The sequence below is a fragment of the Anomaloglossus baeobatrachus genome, chromosome 11 (genome assembly GCF_048569485.1).
Source record: "Anomaloglossus baeobatrachus isolate aAnoBae1 chromosome 11, aAnoBae1.hap1, whole genome shotgun sequence".
Lineage (NCBI taxonomy): Eukaryota > Metazoa > Chordata > Amphibia > Anura > Aromobatidae > Anomaloglossus > Anomaloglossus baeobatrachus.
Window position 1 is genome coordinate 48570461 of NC_134363.1, and position 18865 is coordinate 48589325.

Genomic DNA, 18865 nt, shown 5'->3' on the forward strand with positions numbered 1-18865 from the left:
GTCCGAAGGCGGGGTCCATGTGACATTGTTATGACCAATCAGTGCTTGTGTGTCTGTCTCCCTGCTATCGGACACTTGAGCAGGATGTGAGCGCAGCGTTAACTTCCTGTTCAAATGTTTGAAGGCGGGGTCCATGTGACATTGTTATGACCAACCAGTGCCTGTGTGTCTGTCTCCCTGCTTTCGGACATTTGAGCAGGATGTGAGCGCAGCGCTGACTTCCTGCTAAAATGTCTGAAGGCGGGGTCCATATGACATTGTTATGACCAATCAGTGGCTGGTGTCTGTCTCTCTGCTTTCGGACATTTGAGCAGGAAGTAAGCGCAGCGCTGACTTCCTGTTCAAACGTCCGAAGGCGGGGTCCATGTGACATTGTTATGACCAATCAGTGCCTGTGTGTCTGTCTCCCTGCTATTGGACACTTGAGCAGGATGTGAGCGCAGCGCTGACTTCCTGCTCAAACATAGGAAACTGGTGTTGCTTGGTTGTGGGGCGCACGTGTCTAAACAATGTCACGTGGAAATGCAACTTCAGACATCGCTGGAAGAGCCACCACATCAGAGGTGAGTATAAGCTTATAGGGGAATGAGAAGGGGTTGCTTCTTGCTCCAACGTCCGATGGTGGGGTGAAGGAAGTAGGCACTGATTGGTTGCGGGGCCCACGTGTCATAACAATGTTACGTGGTCCCTGGGAACGCAGGTTTAGACCGCTAGAATCGCAGTCGCACCGGAGGTGAGTATAGGCTTATTTATTTTTACGGGGGCGAACAAAGGGGAATGAGAATTTGGTGTCCAAGTAGTGGACAACCCCTTTAAGACACATATGTTAAGGCCCCTTGCGCACACTGCAGTTCTTTATGTGTTTTTGGCGCAATTTGGTTGCGCATCTGCAACTGTCTTCATTTCATTCTATTGGGTCCAAAAATATAAATAAGAGTAAGAAATGTACAGACATGTAGCTGGGAAGACAGCAAAAATGTGAATGCAGCTGTGGCCTCAGTACAGACTGTAACGTAAAGCACCACTCCAGTGTTTTTTTATTCCCTGATCCTACTCTCACACATACCTGCCTCCCTGCCTCGTCTTCCCTTTCTATCACTGTTGCTTCAGTTAGTCTTAGCAGTTTTGACCTACTGGCAGCTCAAGTGTTTCATGGAGTGTGCCGGAAGTCACAACTCAATGCAAGTCTATGAGAGCCTTGTTCTGGCTCTCATAGACTTGCATTGAGCGGGTGTGACTGCTACCTCCAACTTTCGGCCAGAAAAAGGTTGCGGAGATCACAAGATGGTGCCGCAGGAGTGGAGTAGCGTTGGTAGATGGTGACGACTCAAGAGGCTGAACATCTTACTAAGGCGAGGGACCTTAGATTTAAAGCACTCTCCGTCTTCCCCTTCTATCACCGTCGCTCCGGTTGGTCTTCGCAGTTTGTGATCTGCTGGCAGCTACAGTATTTCACAGAGCTGAACGTCTCAACTCAAGACAAGTCTATGAGGGCCTCGTTCTGGCGCTCATAGACTTGCTTTCAGCACATCAGGCCAGTCAAAGGTTGCGAAGATCACAAGATGGCGCTGCGGAAGCCAACCGACCTTGGCAGATGGTGACGACTCGGGAGAATGAGTATCTTACTAAGGCCAGGGACCTTAGATTTAAAGCACCCTCCATCTTCCCCTTCTATTACTGTCGCTCCGGTTTGTCTTCGCAGTTTATAAGCTGCTGGCAGCTACAGTATTTCACGGAGCTGGACGTCTCAACTCAATACAAGTCTATGAGAGCCTCGTTCTGGGTCTCATAGACTTGCTTTGAGCACTTTCGGCCAGTCAAAGGTTGTGGAGATCACAAGTTGGCGCTGCCGGCATTGGTACATGGTTACGAATTTGGAGGGTGAGTATCTTACTAAGGCCAGGGACCTTAGATTTAAATCACCCTCCGTCTTCCCCTTCTATCGCCATCGTTCCGGTTGGTCTTTGCAATTTGTGATCTGCTGGCAGTTACATTATATTTAATGGAGCTGGACGTCTTACCTCAATCAATACAAGTCTATGAGAGCCTCGTTCTGGGTCTCATAGACTTGCTTTGAGCACTTCCGGCCAGTCAAAGGTTACAAAGATCACAAGATGGCGCTGCGTAAGTGAAGCGACCTTGGTAGATGGTGATGACTTCAGAGGGTGAGTATCTTACTAAGGCCAGGGACCCTAGATTTAAAGCACCACTCCAGCACTGAAAAGAAAACAAAACGCTGGAGTTGTGCTTTAAAATTAGCAAGGGATAGGCAATATAATGTGTTTGCTCAATGACTTAAAGAGGACGCACGAATATGTGTGCAACCAGAAAACAACAAAAGTTAGTAACTTTGTGCTTCTCTTGAAATTTCTTGTTATTGATTACTACTAGAGATGAGCGAACCCAAAGTTCGGTGTTGGTACCAAACACAAACTTTACAAAAAACAGAGTTCGGGTGCACTCGGGTACACTCGCTGCTCAGCCCAGTACGAGCCGCTTGCACTGCTTGCACTGGGGGTAACAACTGCGTGCTCAGATCTACTGTGCACCAAACCCCAAAAAAATGGAATAACCCTATCCACCCTTCCCCATAAGTGATCTATTTATGGCTGGCTGCATGTGGGCAGAGACCCCACCTGCCCAATTAGTGACTATCATTGGGGTTCGGGTCAAGTCCAGGTCCCAAACCGAACTTATCTGAAGTCCGGCTGAAGCCGCCGAACCGAACTTCCAAGGGTCCGCTCATCTCTAGTTACTACAGTGCAAATGTTCAAGTATTTAGAGTCTAAGGGGGGCTTTACACGTTGCGACATCGGTAACGAAATATTGTCGGGGTCACGTCGTTAGTGACGCACATCCGGCGCCGGTAGCGACATCGCAACATGTAAATCCTAGGTGCAACGATGAGTGAGCACAGAAGCGTACAATATCGCTGATCTGTGTCACGTCGTTCATTTCCATAATTTCGGTGCCGGTACGATGTTGTTTGTCGTTCCTGCAGCACCACAAGGCGCAGGAGCGACAAACATCTCCTTACCTGCGTCCACCGGCAATGCGGAAACAAGGAGATGGGCGGGATGTTATGTCCCGCTCATCTCCGCCCCTTCGCTTCTATATTGGCCGGCCAATTAGTGACAGCGCAGTGACGCCGAACGCACCTCCCCCTTGAAGGAGGGATTGCTTTGCGGTCACAGCGACGTCGCCAACCAGGTAAGTGCGTGTGAAGCTGCCGTAGCGATAATGTTCACTACGGCAGCAATCACCACATATCGCATGTGCGACGGGGGCGGGTGCTATCGCGCTCGACATCGCTAGCCGATTCTAGCGATGTCGCAACGTGTAAAGCCTGCCTAACTTTAGGCACAAATTTTAATAAAAGTTGTCCTTCAGTGGAGACATCTTGGGGTTCATCAGTCTTGCTTCTTTCCGAGCCTCATACCATGCATTTGGCAATGATCCGTTACCCCTTGGAGTGAAGTGTGAACTGGAGTAAGAAATGTTTGTCGTAACGCACCCTCCCGGCTGAGCTCAGACAACTTTTCAAACTTTTTCAAATTTTTCAAACTTTTCAAACTTTTCAAACTTTTCAAACTTTTTCAAATTTTTCAAACGTTTTTCAAACTTTTTCAAACTTTTTCAAATTTTTCAAACTTTTTCAAACTTTTTTAAACTTTTTCAAATTTTTCAAACTTTTCAAACTTTTCAAACTTTTCAAACTTTTTCAAATTTTTCAAACGTTTTTCAAACTTTTTCAAATTTTTCAAACTTTTTCAAACTTTTTCAAATTTTTCAAACTTTTTCAAACTTTTTCAAACTTTTCAAACTTTTTCAAAAAGTTGTCAAAGCTGGCCAGGAGTGGTGTAAAACCTCAAAAAGAAAAAAAAAATAAGCATCTTTGCACCAGAAAACATCTGTAAACTTCTTTTCTTGAATTGGCACCTCAATAACAAAGGTGACCAGCACTATTCCATGGCAAAAAAGCAGCAATACCCCGTAAAGCCGTTACTATATGTACGGTGTTTTTGGTATAGGACATATTGGTATTTGTCAAAAGTTGGATGCGCCAGCTCCAGAGCTCCAACAGATGTCTATACAGATCGGACGAGTCAAAAAGCCCTATCGCCCGCGTTGGTGTAACCTCCCCAAGATCAGTACTGGATTAATAAGAAATGTGAGTACATCTAGTGCTCTGTTACTGGAGCTATATTTATATATTCCCGGAGAACCCCCTAATTATCAGGTTACATGTATCCAGTGTAATTCCTGATGTAGTAATTACGGTGTCATCTAACCCTTTGATCCCTGCTCTATTTAGCACCACAACCACAATATGTGGCCATGTCCAATGCCCTAATGCTTTCCTCCAAGCACCTGAAAACAATTGCATAACGCATATTAGGTGGCTCTTTTTTCAAATGCTTGTCTTATAGTAACATGTTGCAAATATTCTGAATTTTTGGACTATATTTAGTGACCGTAGTTTGCTTCCTTCTCTCCCAAACACAATGCTGAGGCACTGTTCGCATTCCCAGTTCATGCACCTTTAGAAGCTGCTTTTAACTGCTCTTGAGCAAGGATCCATAGACTATGTTCAATCAGCATAAAATGTGGTTCCTCTGCTCTGCCTCAATGGATGAGAAGGACTCCAAATGGATTAAGTTGTTGAAATTGGTTTGGCTATGCGTTTTAAGGCAATCTAGTCCCTTCCTCAGGACACAAACCATAGTATACAGCGTGCAGTCACCATTGCTATATATTGAGACACAGTTCATGAGAAGATGCGCCAAAAGATAGAGCCAAAAAAGGTCACTATATTCAAACAGTTTGTGTATGAGATTTTCCCTTTTTTAGCCACTTTGCTTCTAAGGGCAAAGTCAGACGGGCATATAAATCATACAAACTGCAATTCTTGGACTGATCGGTGTAACAGTTGCATAGAAATATATGAAGCTGTCTCTCTTGAGAGAGCAGCTGGCCAGTCCGATCTACATCCAATTTATACGGTTGTCTGACTTACTCTGATACTCATGCTGGGGAATTCCTGTACACTGACTAATTGCTTGCTGATTTTTGTCGAGCAGCAGTTGAAAGCAGCTTCTAAAGAAGCATGAATTGGGCATTGAAGCATCACTGCAGCATGGTGTTTGGGAGAGAAGAAAGCAAACTGAGGTAATGAAGTATGTTTCAAAAATTCAGAACTTTGGAATGTCTGAAGGATGATTAGATAATAATAAAAAAATGTTTTGTTATTCTCTAAGTGTGTGTAAATATAATATATTCTGACTCCAAACATGTAAACCAATGATCAGTTACAGCAAACGTAGGTAACTGATTACTTCCTATGTTTGTATTTGGACTGTAGAGACCAGCACATACAATGCTCGGCCAATAACAAATGTGCTACCGGCCACTGGAATGTAGATTGGGTAAGCTTGGATTGGAGCCATAAGGCATTGTTCACATGGAGCAGATTGCAGAAATGTCTACATGGGAAAATCCATTTCTCATGTTTGTTTATGATGCACGTTGATGGATTTTTAGAAATCCAATTCAGTTGTATTTAGCAGTTACAGAAATGTAGACTAATTTCTACATCCACATTATGTCCCCAAATCCTGGACAGCTATGATGATGACTTAGATGTGAAGCCGGGCTGGGACATTCAGCCTTCTGCAGGGGAAGAAATGTGACCATATTACACTTCTCTGGCGTTAAGCAACTAAATCTTCCACAAATGAACTTACTTCCCTAAGGATTTATGGATGTAAAATTTTGAAGACAATTAATTGTTCTACAAATGAACTTACTTCCCTAAGGATTCAATTGTGTAAAATTGAAGACAATTATTTGTTCCACAAATGAACTTACTTCCCTAAGGATTCAATTGTGTAAAATTGAAGACAATTATTTGTTCCACAAATTAACTTCCCAAAGGATTCATGGGTGTAATTTTTGAAGACAATTCTTCCACAAATGAAATTACTTCCCTAAGTATTCATGGGTGTAAAATTGAAGACAATTATTTGTTCCACAAATGAACTTACTTCCCTAAGTATTCATGGGTGTAAAATTGATGACAATTAATTATTCCACAAATTAACTTCCCAAAGAATTCATGGGTGTTAATTTGAAAACAATTAAGTTTTCCACAAATGAACTTATTTTCCTAAGGATTCAAGAGTATAAAATTGAAGACAATTAATTGATCCACAAATGAACTTCCCTAAAGGGTGCTTTACACGCTGCGACATCGCTAGTGATTGCTAGTGATGTCGAGCGCGATAGCACCCGTCCCCGTCGTCCGTGCGACATTTGATGCTCGCTGCCGTAGCGAACATAATTGCTACGGCAGCGTCACACGCACATACCTCGTTAGCGACGTCGCTGTGACTGCCGAACAATCCGTCCCTCAAGGGGGAGGTGCGTTCGGCGTCATAGCGACGGCACTGCAGCGTCACTAAGCGGCCGGCCAATAGAAGCGGAGGGGCGGAGATGAGCGGGACATAACATCCCGCCCACCTCCTTCCTTCTGCATTGCCGGTGGACGCAGGTAAGGAGATGTTCGTCGTTCCAGCAGTGTCACACACAGCGATGTGTGCTGCCGCAGGAACGACGAACAACATCGTACCTGTGGCAGCACCGATATTATGAAAAGAAGCGACGTGTCACCGATCACCGTTTTTGAACGATTTTGCGCTCGTTGATCGTCGCTCCTTGGTGTCACACGCTGCGATGTCGCTACCGGCGCCGGATGTACGTCACTAACGACGTGACCCCGACGATATATCGGTAGCGATGTCACAGCGTGTAAAGTACCCTTTAGGATTCATGGGTGTAAAATTGAAGACAATTCATTGTTCCACAAATTAACTTCCCTAAGGATTCATGGGTGTCAAACTGAGTCCATTATTAAATAAATAGAAATTTCAGGGATGCACTGGCTAACCACAGTAAGAGTAACCTAGGTGTCCAATGCAATAGTCTGTGCTAAAGGTGTAATGCGGGAGTCACACGAGACGAGCTATCGTGCGATAGATCGTCGGGGTCACGGTTTTCGTGACGCACATCCGGCATCGTTTGTGACGTCGTTTCGTGTGACACCTCCGAGCGACGCTGAATCGGTCACAAATCGTGAGTCTTGTACTTGTCGCTTATTTTTAAAAAATCGTTTTTTTTTTCATGGCGCCGGTTGTTCATCGTACCCGGGGCAGCACACATCGCTCAGTGTGACACCCCGGGAACGATGAACACAGCTTACCTGCATCCCGTGGCACCCGCTGGCAATGCGGAAGGAAGGAGGTGGGCGGGATGTTTACGTCCCGGTCATCTCCGCCCCTCCGCTTCTATTGGCCGGCGGCTGTGTGACGTCGCTGTGACGCCGAACGTCCCTCCCAATCCAGGAAGAGGATGTTCGCCGCCCACAGCGAGGTCGCTCAGCAGGTAAGTGCGTGTGACGGGGGTTTACCAACTTTGTGCGACATGGACAGCGATTTGCCCGTGACGCACAAAAGACAGGGGCGGGTGCGATCGCTCGTGCGATCGCACGATAGATCGTATTGTGTGACGCCCGCATAAGACACAACAGCTCTATTTAGAGTGACTTTGGAGCTGTCCACTTGAGTGAAATTCTTATGGAATGATTAACTAATAACCTATTACAGCAGATTATACATGCGCTGTGTGTGCACAATGATAACAATAAAGATTAACATTGCAAAATTATATAGCAACTGAACTTTCTTTTTTTTTTTTAATAATTTGTCCCAAGTCCGGGCTCCGCTTCCTTCAGGTGGTCTGCTAAACCTTCTTGTGTTCCACTTCGGGCTTTGCAAGTAGCCTGGCAGGCTCCCATGTAATGAGCTTCCTAGGCCTTAAGGACTTTTAGCTTATCTGTGCATGACAACCTGTTCTCGGGCTCCCACGACCTTTGCTACCTGTCTGCAAGCTCCAGAACATCTCCTGTCTGCTTGCAGCTTCCAGTACCTCTACTACCTGTTTCTGATCTTCCAGTACCTCTGCTACCTGTTTCTGGTCTTCCAGTACCTCTGCTACCTGTTTCTGGTCTTCCAGTACCTCTGCTACCTGTTTCTGGTCTTCCAGTACCTCTACTACATGTTTCTGGTCTTCCAGTACCTCTGCTACCTGTTTCTGGTCTTCCAGTACCTCTGCTACCTGTTTCTGGTCTTCCAGTACCTCTGCTACCTGTTTCTGGTCTTCCAGTACCTCTACTACCTGTTTCTGGTCTTCCAGTACCTCTGCTACCTGTTTCTGGTCTTCCAGTACCTCTGCTACCTGTTTCTGGTCTTCCAGTACCTCTGCTACCTGTCTGAGGTTTCAAGGATATCGTCTGTCTGCTTGCAGCTAACCATACCTCTGCTACCTAGGGGTGCGGTGGCTGTTGGTCTGACTTCACCATGGGTAAGTAACCATGCTTCTCTTAATAACCGGCATATTTTCCTCCACTAGGATTATAATACCAAATTTGTATATGCCGGGATTGAGCCTCTACTTTCTATCCCCCATGGTGATGGTTCAGACCTGAACAGCCTTTTGCTCTGAACTTTTCCTCTAACTCCTGTCTCTATTTATAAATCTACAACTTTGGATTATTGTTCAAGTCCTTTTAATACCTGCTTTTTATATCTAATAAAGATTGTATTGCTATACTTGAACTGTCCTCGTTTGAATTGACTCCTTTTCAAACTTATGATACTGGTCATTCATTCCCTCCTAGCTCTCTTAGTATTCTATATTGTCCCTTGAGGGTGACCATATGTTTTTCTATCATGCTTAAAGTGGTCCTGGGTGTCCTATCTTGTTTCCTGTTTCTGGTCTTCCAGTACCTCTACTACCTGTTTCTGGTCTTCCAGTACCTCTGCTACCTGTTTCTGGTCTTCCAGTATCTCTGCTACCTGTCTCAGGTTTCAAGGATATCGTCTGTCTGCTTGCAGCTAACCATACCTCTGCTACCTGTTTCCAGTCTTCCAGTACCTCTGCTACCTGTTTCTGGTCTTCCAGTACCTCTACTACCTGTTTCTGGTCTTCCAGTACCTCTGCTACCTGTTTCTGGTCTTCCAGTACCTCTGCTACCTGTTTCTGGTCTTCCAGTACCTCTGCTACCTGTCTGAGGTTTCAAGGATATCGTCTGTCTGCTTGCAGCTAACCATACCTCTGCTACCTGTTTCCAGTCTTCCAGTACCTCTGCAACCTGTTTGAGGTCTCCAGGATGTCTCCTGTCTGCCTGCAGCTTTCAGTACCTCTGCATCCTATCTGAAGTCTTCAGGATTTGGCCTTCTTGTGGATTTCAGTAACTCTGCAACCTATTTAAGGCCCTGTGCGCACACTGCGTTTTTTGCCATGGTTTTTGCTGCAGAAAAGCTGCGATAAATGCTCATAACCTCCCTGCAGTTCTTCCCCTTCAATATACTGATGATGAAATGCAAATACACAGTTATCAAATCACAGCCCACATAGCCCGAAAACAAGACCTACTCTGAAAATAAGCCCTAGCAAGATATTTTGGGCTTTTTAAAGTATGCTTAAAATATAGGCCATATTCCGAAAATAAGCCCTAGCAAGATTTTTGGGGCTTTTTTGGAGTATGCTTAAAATATAACACCTACTCCGAAAATAAGCCTTAGCAAGACTTTGGGGGCTTTTTGGAGTATGCTTAAAATAGAAGCCCTATTCCAAAAATAAGCCCTAGCAAGACTTTGGGGGCTTTTTGGAGTATGCTTAAAATATAAGCCCTATTCCAAAAATAAGCCCGAGCAAGACTTTGGGGGCTTTTTGGAGTATTCTTAAATATAAGCCCTACTCAGAAAATAAGCCCTAGCAAGATATTTTGGGCTTTTTAAAGTATGCTTAAAATATAAGCCCTACTCCGAAAATAAGCCCTAGTAAGAATTTTTGGAGTATGCTTAAAATATAAGCCCTACTCCGAAAATAAGTCATGGTTCAATAAGAAAGTGTCCAAACAGCTAAAAAAGATAAAGAATATATCAGGACCCATCATCAAAGAAAGTGGAAACCCCCAAAATAAAGAAGACACCACCTCCCCCCCCCAAAAAAAAAATCACACTCAGCAGAACCCAAACAATTACAGTTGACAAGTGCTGATGGTGGATGGGCTCTCACACAGAGATCTGCGTTGCTGTCAGGTCCCTCACTACACTGCAGCTCTCACAAACAGATCAGGTACCAGTATCATTCCGCGTGAGTCATACTGCTTCCAGTCACCAGGGGGAGCCAACCGCTGTAGAACGCAGGGGGACCTGACAGCGATGCAGATTTGCATGGGAGAGCCCACTTATTTACCATAATTTTCTCCAGAAATTTGTCATAGTAGGTGAGGACTGGAAATTTTGGTTCAATGCCATCCAAAGTTCTGGCAAATTTATGAAGGTGGAAGCGCGCTTCCCAATAACGTTGGCACATTGTTTTTAGACTCAGCTTATAAAACGCCAATTTAAGTAAGTCACTCCCACAGGCGTTATGAAAGGACAGATGGAAACTATTGCAGTGTAGGTCTCATTGCCAGGCATTCATGAAATTATCAGTATGTATTTAGCGAGCTGTCTGCTGAAATGATCACTGATCTTCTGCCGCTGACTACAGACAACGGAACACATCAATAAGCATCTATGTGTAGCAACAGATGCGCGCGAGATGGAGGACACGAATTGTAATCTTCCTAGCAAATCATACTTGGAAAGGTTCCTAATCTTTGAGCGTTATTCACACATTGCAGAAGAGGTCAGTATTTTGCCTTGGTATTTTGGGAGCCCAAACCAGGTGTGGATCCAGTGCACAGGACAAATACATTAAAAAGACTAAAGGGGGCTTTACACGCTGCAACATCGCTAACGATATATCGTTTGTGACGCACATCCGGCGTCGTTAGCGACATCGCAGCGTGTAACACCTCTGAGCGACCTAAAACGATCGCAAAAGAGGTAAAATTCGTTGGTATTGGAGAGGTCACTCCAACACCAAAAAGCGTTGACAGGTGAGTAGCGAGCTTGTTTGTAGTTCCTGCGGCAGCACACATCGCTATGTGTGACACCGCTGAAACGAGGAAACTCACCGTACCTGCGTCCCACCGGCAATGAGGAAGGAAGGAGGTGGGCGTGATGTTTGGCCCGCTCATCTCTGCCCCTCCTCTGCTATTGGGCGACCACTTAGTCACATCGCTATGACGCCGAACGAACTGCCCCCTTAGAAAGGAGGCGGTTCGCCGGTCACAACGACGTCGCTAGGCAGGTAAGTCCATGTGACGGGTGTAAGCGATGTTGTGCGCCATGTGCAGCGATTTGCCCGTGTCGCACTACAGAGGGGGGCGGGTACGCTCGCTAGCGATATCGGTACCAATATCGCAGCGTGTAAAGTACCCTTTACACTTCAACACTTCGTTCCTCTTTTTTCAAAATTTTGACTTTAGGTTCAAAATACCTTTGCAAAATCGATTTTTAAAGGGTTTGATACATGAATATTAATCAACTATCCATTGGGGAGGATGGAGGGAACGAGGGTTCCATTTGAAGCACTGGTGCTAACTTTCCTTACAAAGCCTATGGCACTGATGGCTATAGCCATGTGCAACGCTTAGCTATCCTTATTAGTGCCACAGACACTGTAGGGAGCAGTAGTGTACATATGCTGCTCCTATAAAACTGAGTACATAGAACCCCTACTTTAGTGATCAGAGGAAGTCCCAGCGGAAGAGCATGAATAGGAAGTCCCAGTGGTCACTGGTGGAGGTCCCAGTGGAAGAGAGTGAAGAGGAAGTCCCAGTGGTCACTGGTGGAGATCCCAGTGGAAGAGAGTGAAGAGGAAGTCCCAGTGGTCACTGGAGGATGCCCCAGTGGAAGAGAATTAAGATGACTTCCCAGTGGTCAATGGAGGAAGTCCCAGTGGAAGAGAGTGAAGAGGAAGTCTCAGTGGTCACTGGAGGAGGCCCCAATGGAAGAGAATGAAGATGAATTCCCAGTGGTCTATGGAGGAAGTCCCAGTGGAAGAGAGTGAAGAGGAAGTCTCAGTGGTCACTGGAGGAGGCCCCAGTGGAAGAGAATGAAGATGAATTCCCAGTGATCACTGGAGGAGGCCCCAATGGAAGAGAATGAAGAGGAAGTCTCAGTGGTCACTGGAGGAGGCCCCAGTGGAAGAGAATGAAGATTAATTGTATGTTCTCCCCGTGTTTGCGTGGGTTTCCTCCGGGTACTCCGGTTTCCTCCCACACTCCAAAGACATACAGATAGGGACTCTAGATTGTGAGCCCCAATGGGGACAGTGTTGCAAATGTATGTAAAGCGCTGTGGAATTAATAGCGCTATATAAATGAATAAAATTATTATTATTAATTATTATTATTATTATTAATTCCCAGTGGTCTATGGAGGAAGTCCCAGTGGAAGAGAGTGAAGAGGAAGTCCCAGTGGTCACTTTAGGAGGTCCCTTTGGAATAGAATGAAAAGGAAGTCCCAGTGGAAGAGAATGAAGAAGAAGTACCAGTGGTCACTGGAGGAGGTCCCAGTGGAAGAGAATGAAGAGGACGTCCCAGTGGTGGGACCAAAACCAATTATAACTACAATAAATGTTGTTTGTGGGCAAATCCCTTTTAGGCTAAAAGGAAAGTAAAAAAATATGTACAACTGAGAGTTTTTTTATGGCATTTTTGGTGAGTGTTTTTAAATGAATGTGTTTTAGTATTTGCATTTTTGTTTCCTTTTTTCAGTTGTTTTTAAAGTCACCCTCCACCCTGGGACTGAAAAGTAAGAATACTTTTCTCATGTATAGTCACCTTACTTTGTGGCTTCTCTTTGGCTTTCGCGTCATTCCTTGTGCTTTCAAGATGGCTGTCCCAGTGGCAATGGGATTACGATGGTAAGTCTAAACCACGTCACTCTTGGTTTTCCTGTGATGTGGCATAGGAAAGTCAAGCATGGACTTACCACGGCATTTGCAATGCCACTACAAGGTCCATCTTGGAAGCTGGAGGAACAGAGGCAGGTAGTGGGAGGCAAAAGGAGAATTTGTGCAAATTGAGCAAAATGGCAGCTGGTTGGCCAACATTTTGCTGGGTTGTAGAGGGTCAAAAATGTTAAAAAATACCTCGCTGCTCACCCGTTTGCCTCCACAGCACCTCTAGGTATCTGGTCCTGCATGCCTCATCTTGAAGTCCTCCATTATCTTCCTTAGCACTAGGGCTTCCAGCATTCACTAAACCTCAAATGTCAAGAGGTAGTCCCATGCATCACCCGAGGAGCTGCCTCGGCTTGGACCATGCGCCTTACATCTTACGTGTCGCATGATGTCTGGGGCCCTTTTGGCGTTAAAAGCTCAGGCACCGAGCGACGAAGATAGAAGAGCTGAATCAGTAGTGGCAAGAGATGAGAAACGCGTAGTGATTTCAGACCCAGGGTGGGGGGCGCCTTCAACATGATGGGTGGAGGTCGGCTTCAACACCACTACATTTCTGATTCATAAATTCTAATATTTCTTATGGAATCACTTTAAAAACGCGACCAAAACAAAAACACCAACAAAAATGCATGGATGTCTTACAATTGATATTTCTCTACTGCCTCCCACAAATATCCAACTTTAACATTTTCGGGCAAAATATAGCAGTTAAAAAAAAATAAAACAGCCATGAGAAACTCATGTGAAAATTATTTCCATCATTGCTGCATCTTTTTATATCTAGTAGCCTAAGGGTACATTCACACTGCATCTTTTTTCCATATTTTTGGAGCAGATTCGCTCATAAAAATTATGGAAATAGTGCTCCAAAAGGCTAAAAGAAATCATCCCATTTTCCATGGAAAAATTAATTACTGCTCATGTAAAGGTATCTGCACACTACAGAACATTTTTGCACCTAAAAGCTGTGCCTTGTGGCAGAAAAACGTATCTTGTGGCAGAAAAACGCACCAAAAAACGCATGATTTTTTTGGTGCATTTTGGTGGTTTTTTGGTGTGTTTTCGTCATGGTTTTTTTAGTGTATTTCTGCACCAAAAAACTAAACCTTGTGGTAGATAAATTCACCAAAACACGCATGTGTTTTTGGTGCGTTTTTTGGTATGTTTTTTGACATGCTTTTTTTAGTGTATTTCTGCACCAAAAAAACTGCACCTTGTGGCAGAAAAACGCACCAAAACACGCATGCATTTTTGGTGCGTTTTTTGTTATGTTTTTTTACATGCTTTTTTTAGTGTATTTCTGCACCAAAAAAACTGCACCTTGTGGCAGAAAAACGCACAAAAACACGCATGCATTTTTGGTGCGTTTTTTGGTGTGTTTGTCGTCATGTTTTTTTAGTGCATTTCTGCACCAAAAAACTGCACCTTGTGGCAGAAAAACGCACCAAAACACGCATGCATTTTTGGTCTGTTTTTCGTCATGTTTTTTTTAGTGCATTTCTGCACCAAAAAAACTGCACCTTGTAGCAGAAAAATGCACTAAAACACACATGCATTTTTGGTGCGTTTTTTGGTGTGTTTGTCGTCATGTTTTATTTAGTGCATTTCTGCACCAAAAAACTGCACCTTGTGGCAGAAAAACGCACCAAAACACGCATGCATTTTTGGTGCGTTTTTTGGTGTGTTTTTCGTCATGGTTTTTTTAGTGCATTTCTGCACCAAAAAACTGCACTTTGTGGCAGAAAAATGCACCAAAACACACATGCATTTTTGGTGCCTTTTGGTGCGTATTTGGTGCTTTTTTTTAACCATGCATTTTTGTTTAGCGTATTTAATGGCTGGAAGCACTAAAAACACATAACAAAAGCACACAAAGAATTGACATGCAGTTTTGGGTGTAGAAAAAAGAAGCAGCAAGAATAAAAGAAGCAATATGCGCACTGTATTTCTGAATTCACATAGACTTTACTAGGAGAGGGATAGAACAAACTGCACCAAAAACCGCGGCAAAATTGCATAAAAAAATGCAGAGTGCGCCCAAGACCTAAGACGTTTTCTGCTAGGAAGACGCTTCATAGTATACAATAGAAGGCTAAAAAGTAGTGTTTTCGCAACAAAAATAGATATATAAAAAAATGAAAAATGCCAATAAAGAGAACCCAAAGAAACAAAAAAAAAAAAACCAGCAGAAAAGCTCAAAACTCTTCAGGAAAGAGCAAATAAAACTTGTAAAAACTAAACCACCAGCGTTAGAAAAGCGCAAAGACAAATAGTGATTCCTTAAGTGTCTTCTACATGAAAAGCGAAAAGACGTAGTGTGAATAACACCCTAAAAGAGCCTAGCAGTAAAAAATATTGGAAAGGCAACTCAGATTGGGGAAATATCTATAGATCTTGTAACTTCAAGAAAATTATCAAATACAAATAGTATGGTCATACCTTTTATGAGAGGGCAAATTTATGGAAAGATTATTGATCTATTACTATTTAAATTGATAAAAAAAAACATAGAATTATTTGAATTAATGACTTCAAGAACAAAAAACCCAACTCTATCGAATAAGGTTTGCAGAGTCTTCCATAATGGCCAAAGTAGACAGACAATAGGGTACGGCAACATATCTTCTTTGAGGTAAAATGGAGCAAAAGTTAGTCCAAAAATGGAAAAAATAGTTATTTTGTTCTCATCTGTGGTTAACTTTACACGCTTGGTATCTCAACATCTCTTTAATCCAAAGAAAATGAGAAGGGCACATGGAAATTTCCACTAAAATTAGGCACACGGATTGTTGGAGTGAACTTTTTCCTTATCGGTTGCATCAGCAAAAACTTAAGTGTGTCCGTAACCAACTTAAGACATGGGTTGCCAATTTGCTCGGCATGTTACACGGTCTTAAGGCGGCCATATATGTAAGGCTAGATTCGCAAAAATATTTTTTTAATAGAATCCTCAGGTCAGACACTGGCCAAATCGGAGTTGTAAGAATATTCTACTGGAGAACATATTTTGTCACCAGATTGTTCCCGAAAATGTGACCACCGGTAAACAAATTTGGAGTCAGGGAGGAGCACTCAATCAAGAAAACTATATAACTGGAGGGTGAAGCCTTTTTTTTTTTTAGACTTTGATACTGATATTTTAGAGCTCTCGTCTCATTTGAACCCTTGACATTTTGGTTTGTGGTTAACAACGTGACAAACCACTGGAACTATCTTCATTTCTTCGAGGTGATCATAAAAGTTGCCCTGGATCAACGATGTACACAAATGTAATGACATATTGTAGCAATTTTTGGGGGCAAATTTAGGCATTACAATAATACTATCAGCCAAAATGTATCGGTAAACTTAGACAAAGGATGGATAGTTGATGTGGAACTTTTTGCCAACTCATAGTCTACTCTAAGAAGTACCATGGTATAATAGAGAACTGCAAAAAGTTCAAGGGGTCTTAAGCTTTAAACAAGGGTACTATTGTAAAGTATATCCATATTTGGAGAACCTTCCCAAAGTAATGGGCACATGTTTGGTATTGATGTGCCAAAAAGATTTGGAACTTTTTTCCAACTCATACTCTACTCTAAGAAACACCATGGCATAATTGAGAACTGCACGAAGTTCAAGGTGTCTTCAGCTTTAAACAAGGGCTCTATTGTACAGTATATGCAATATTTGGAGAACATTCCCAAAGTAATAGTTATAAGTTTGGTGTTTTTAGCCTAAATTTTCCAAAAAACCCCAACCAAATCAGTGTGAATTAGTTTAGATACAACTCTTACCGGTAAGGACAGATCTCTTTCATCTCGGAATTCAGGTAGTGTTTCTAAGCAGAAGATGACTATGGAAATCAGGATGACCATGACAGAGATAATGGCAATGATACGAGCGGCAGATGAACTGTCTGGATGTTCAAACAGGAGCCAAACTTGCTTCATAAATTCACATTCAGGAAGAAGTCTCTCCTCCTCTTTAGGAAATCCTTCATCTTCCCTAAATTTCCCGATTACTTCATCCCCAAGCTGGTAAAACATCAACTCTTCCATGAAAACATCTAGGGGTACGTTAGTAGGCCGTCGTAGGCGACCCCCAGACTGATAAAAGTATAGTATCGAGTCAAAACACGGCCGGTTTCGGTCAAAAAAATACTCGTTCCTCAATGGATCAAAGAATCGCATTCGTCTCCTTGGGTCTCCCAACAAGGTGTCAGGAAACCGGCTCAGTGTCCTTACCTGGGTCTCAAACCTCAATCCAGACACATTGATAACCACTCGCTCACAACAGTCTTTCTGGCGGCAAACTTCATACTTCTTCTCATCGAAGACCACCATGAGGTTCGAGTTCCCAATCACTTCGTCTCCGTTCTCCATGACTGAGAGCCTATGTTTCCTCAAGGTAGTCCCAGTAGAATTATCACATCCATAGCCTTTTTTTCAGTAGATTTTTTTGTTCTTCTTTTCTTCAAAGTTCACATTTTCTTTTCCCTTCTTCACATGGTAGTTACGCTCAAAACCTTCCGAGCTTTGAGGAATAAGTTTATGTATTAAGGCCGTTTGACTCAATGTTCGGGCAACGTTCCTGAATTCCCAAAGGTCTTTCATAAACTTTACTTCCAGTGGTGTTTTCTTCCATTAAATGAGGAGACGCACCAGCCTTCTCTCACAAGCCTGGTCTCTCCGTTTTCTGATCCTGCCTGCCTGGCTCAGGGGATTAACATTATGTCACATTTGCTCTTGCTGCCTGTATACTTCTTTCCAGACCTTCATACCAATAGCTGCACTTCGCTCTGTGCTGTAAACAGATTCGCAGAGCTCTAGGTATCAGGTTCTCCCTACTGCATAAGCTAAGAGTTCCATGCAAAATAAAAATACACATCTGCAGCTCCTCCCTGCAAACTCCCCTTCCCCTGCTAATGTCCGGGAAGCCACTGAAGGCTGTAGGTCAGCCCAGCCTCAAGTCCACTACCATACAGTCTCTAAAAATAAGACCTCGTTAACTAATCTCCTTAGAACCGAGAAACTAAATCGTATCAATATAATTTAATAGCCAAAAAGTTTAGCATTTTCAAACCAATTTAACTTACAACAGATTTAGGAATCTACTATTATCTGCAAGTAAAGCTCTAAATCTAAAAGGTATCGGTTGCAATCACCTATGAACATGACCTTTTTTAGGCCGTATTTTGTCTTATCCGAGAGACTGGAGCCGAATGTGTGGATCACACTCTGATCAAACTATGATCAGAGTGTGATCCAATGGTCTCAGATGAGACAAAATAGGTCCGGCTGACTTGAGCCTAAAAAAGGTCACGCTCACAGGTGATTGCAACCAGTACCTTTTAGATTTAGAGCTTTACTTGCAGAAAATGTCTCCATCCTCAGATGTTTTCCACCCACTCAGTGACTTACATGGCTGAGTGTGATCTGAAAATTGGATCCACCTCGGGTGTGCTGCGATATTTTCCTTGGACTGGATTGTTCCGAAGAAAAAAAAATCGGACTTGCACACAAATAGAATAACATTGATCCAAGTGTGATTTGATGTTTTCTCGGATCGTACTAGGATCGAAAATACGGTGGTGTGAAAGATCCCTCATACTTGCTGATGTTCTTCATTCTCGCTAATATGAAAAAATACATGATAAGGGGATGGAGACAGCGCTTTTCATTCTTCCTAATAAGAGATCAAAAAATATATTCGAGTGGAATTGATTTCTACTCAATATTTACAATGCAGATTTTTTTTGTCATTAACTTCTGTGGTGATTCATCAAAACGGCAACCTCAACTGAAAAGAGCTTTCAAAAAGTAAAAAAATAATAAAATAAATCCTTTTACTCATCTCACCACTCACCTATCTCTGCCCCCCCCTGCTCTGTCACCATTCCAGTGCTTGTTCTATCCTCCGATCCCACCATGAGCCCTGAAATCCTCAGAACAGTTCTGTA

The 18865-nt window shown here is 43.3% G+C and overlaps 1 protein-coding gene across 1 annotated transcript in view; it reads right to left on the minus strand.

The window, feature by feature from the left end:
- Positions 1–17809, minus strand: part of LOC142256843 (potassium voltage-gated channel subfamily A member 7-like) — a 59419-nt gene extending 41610 nt beyond the window's left edge. The window contains exon 1 of the mRNA XM_075328772.1: positions 16701–17809. Within this exon, the coding sequence (XP_075184887.1) occupies positions 16701–17288 (588 nt within the window). The 5' untranslated portion in view covers positions 17289–17809. The remainder of the gene's footprint in view (positions 1–16700) is intronic.
- Between the last annotated feature and the right edge of the window lie 1056 nt (positions 17810–18865).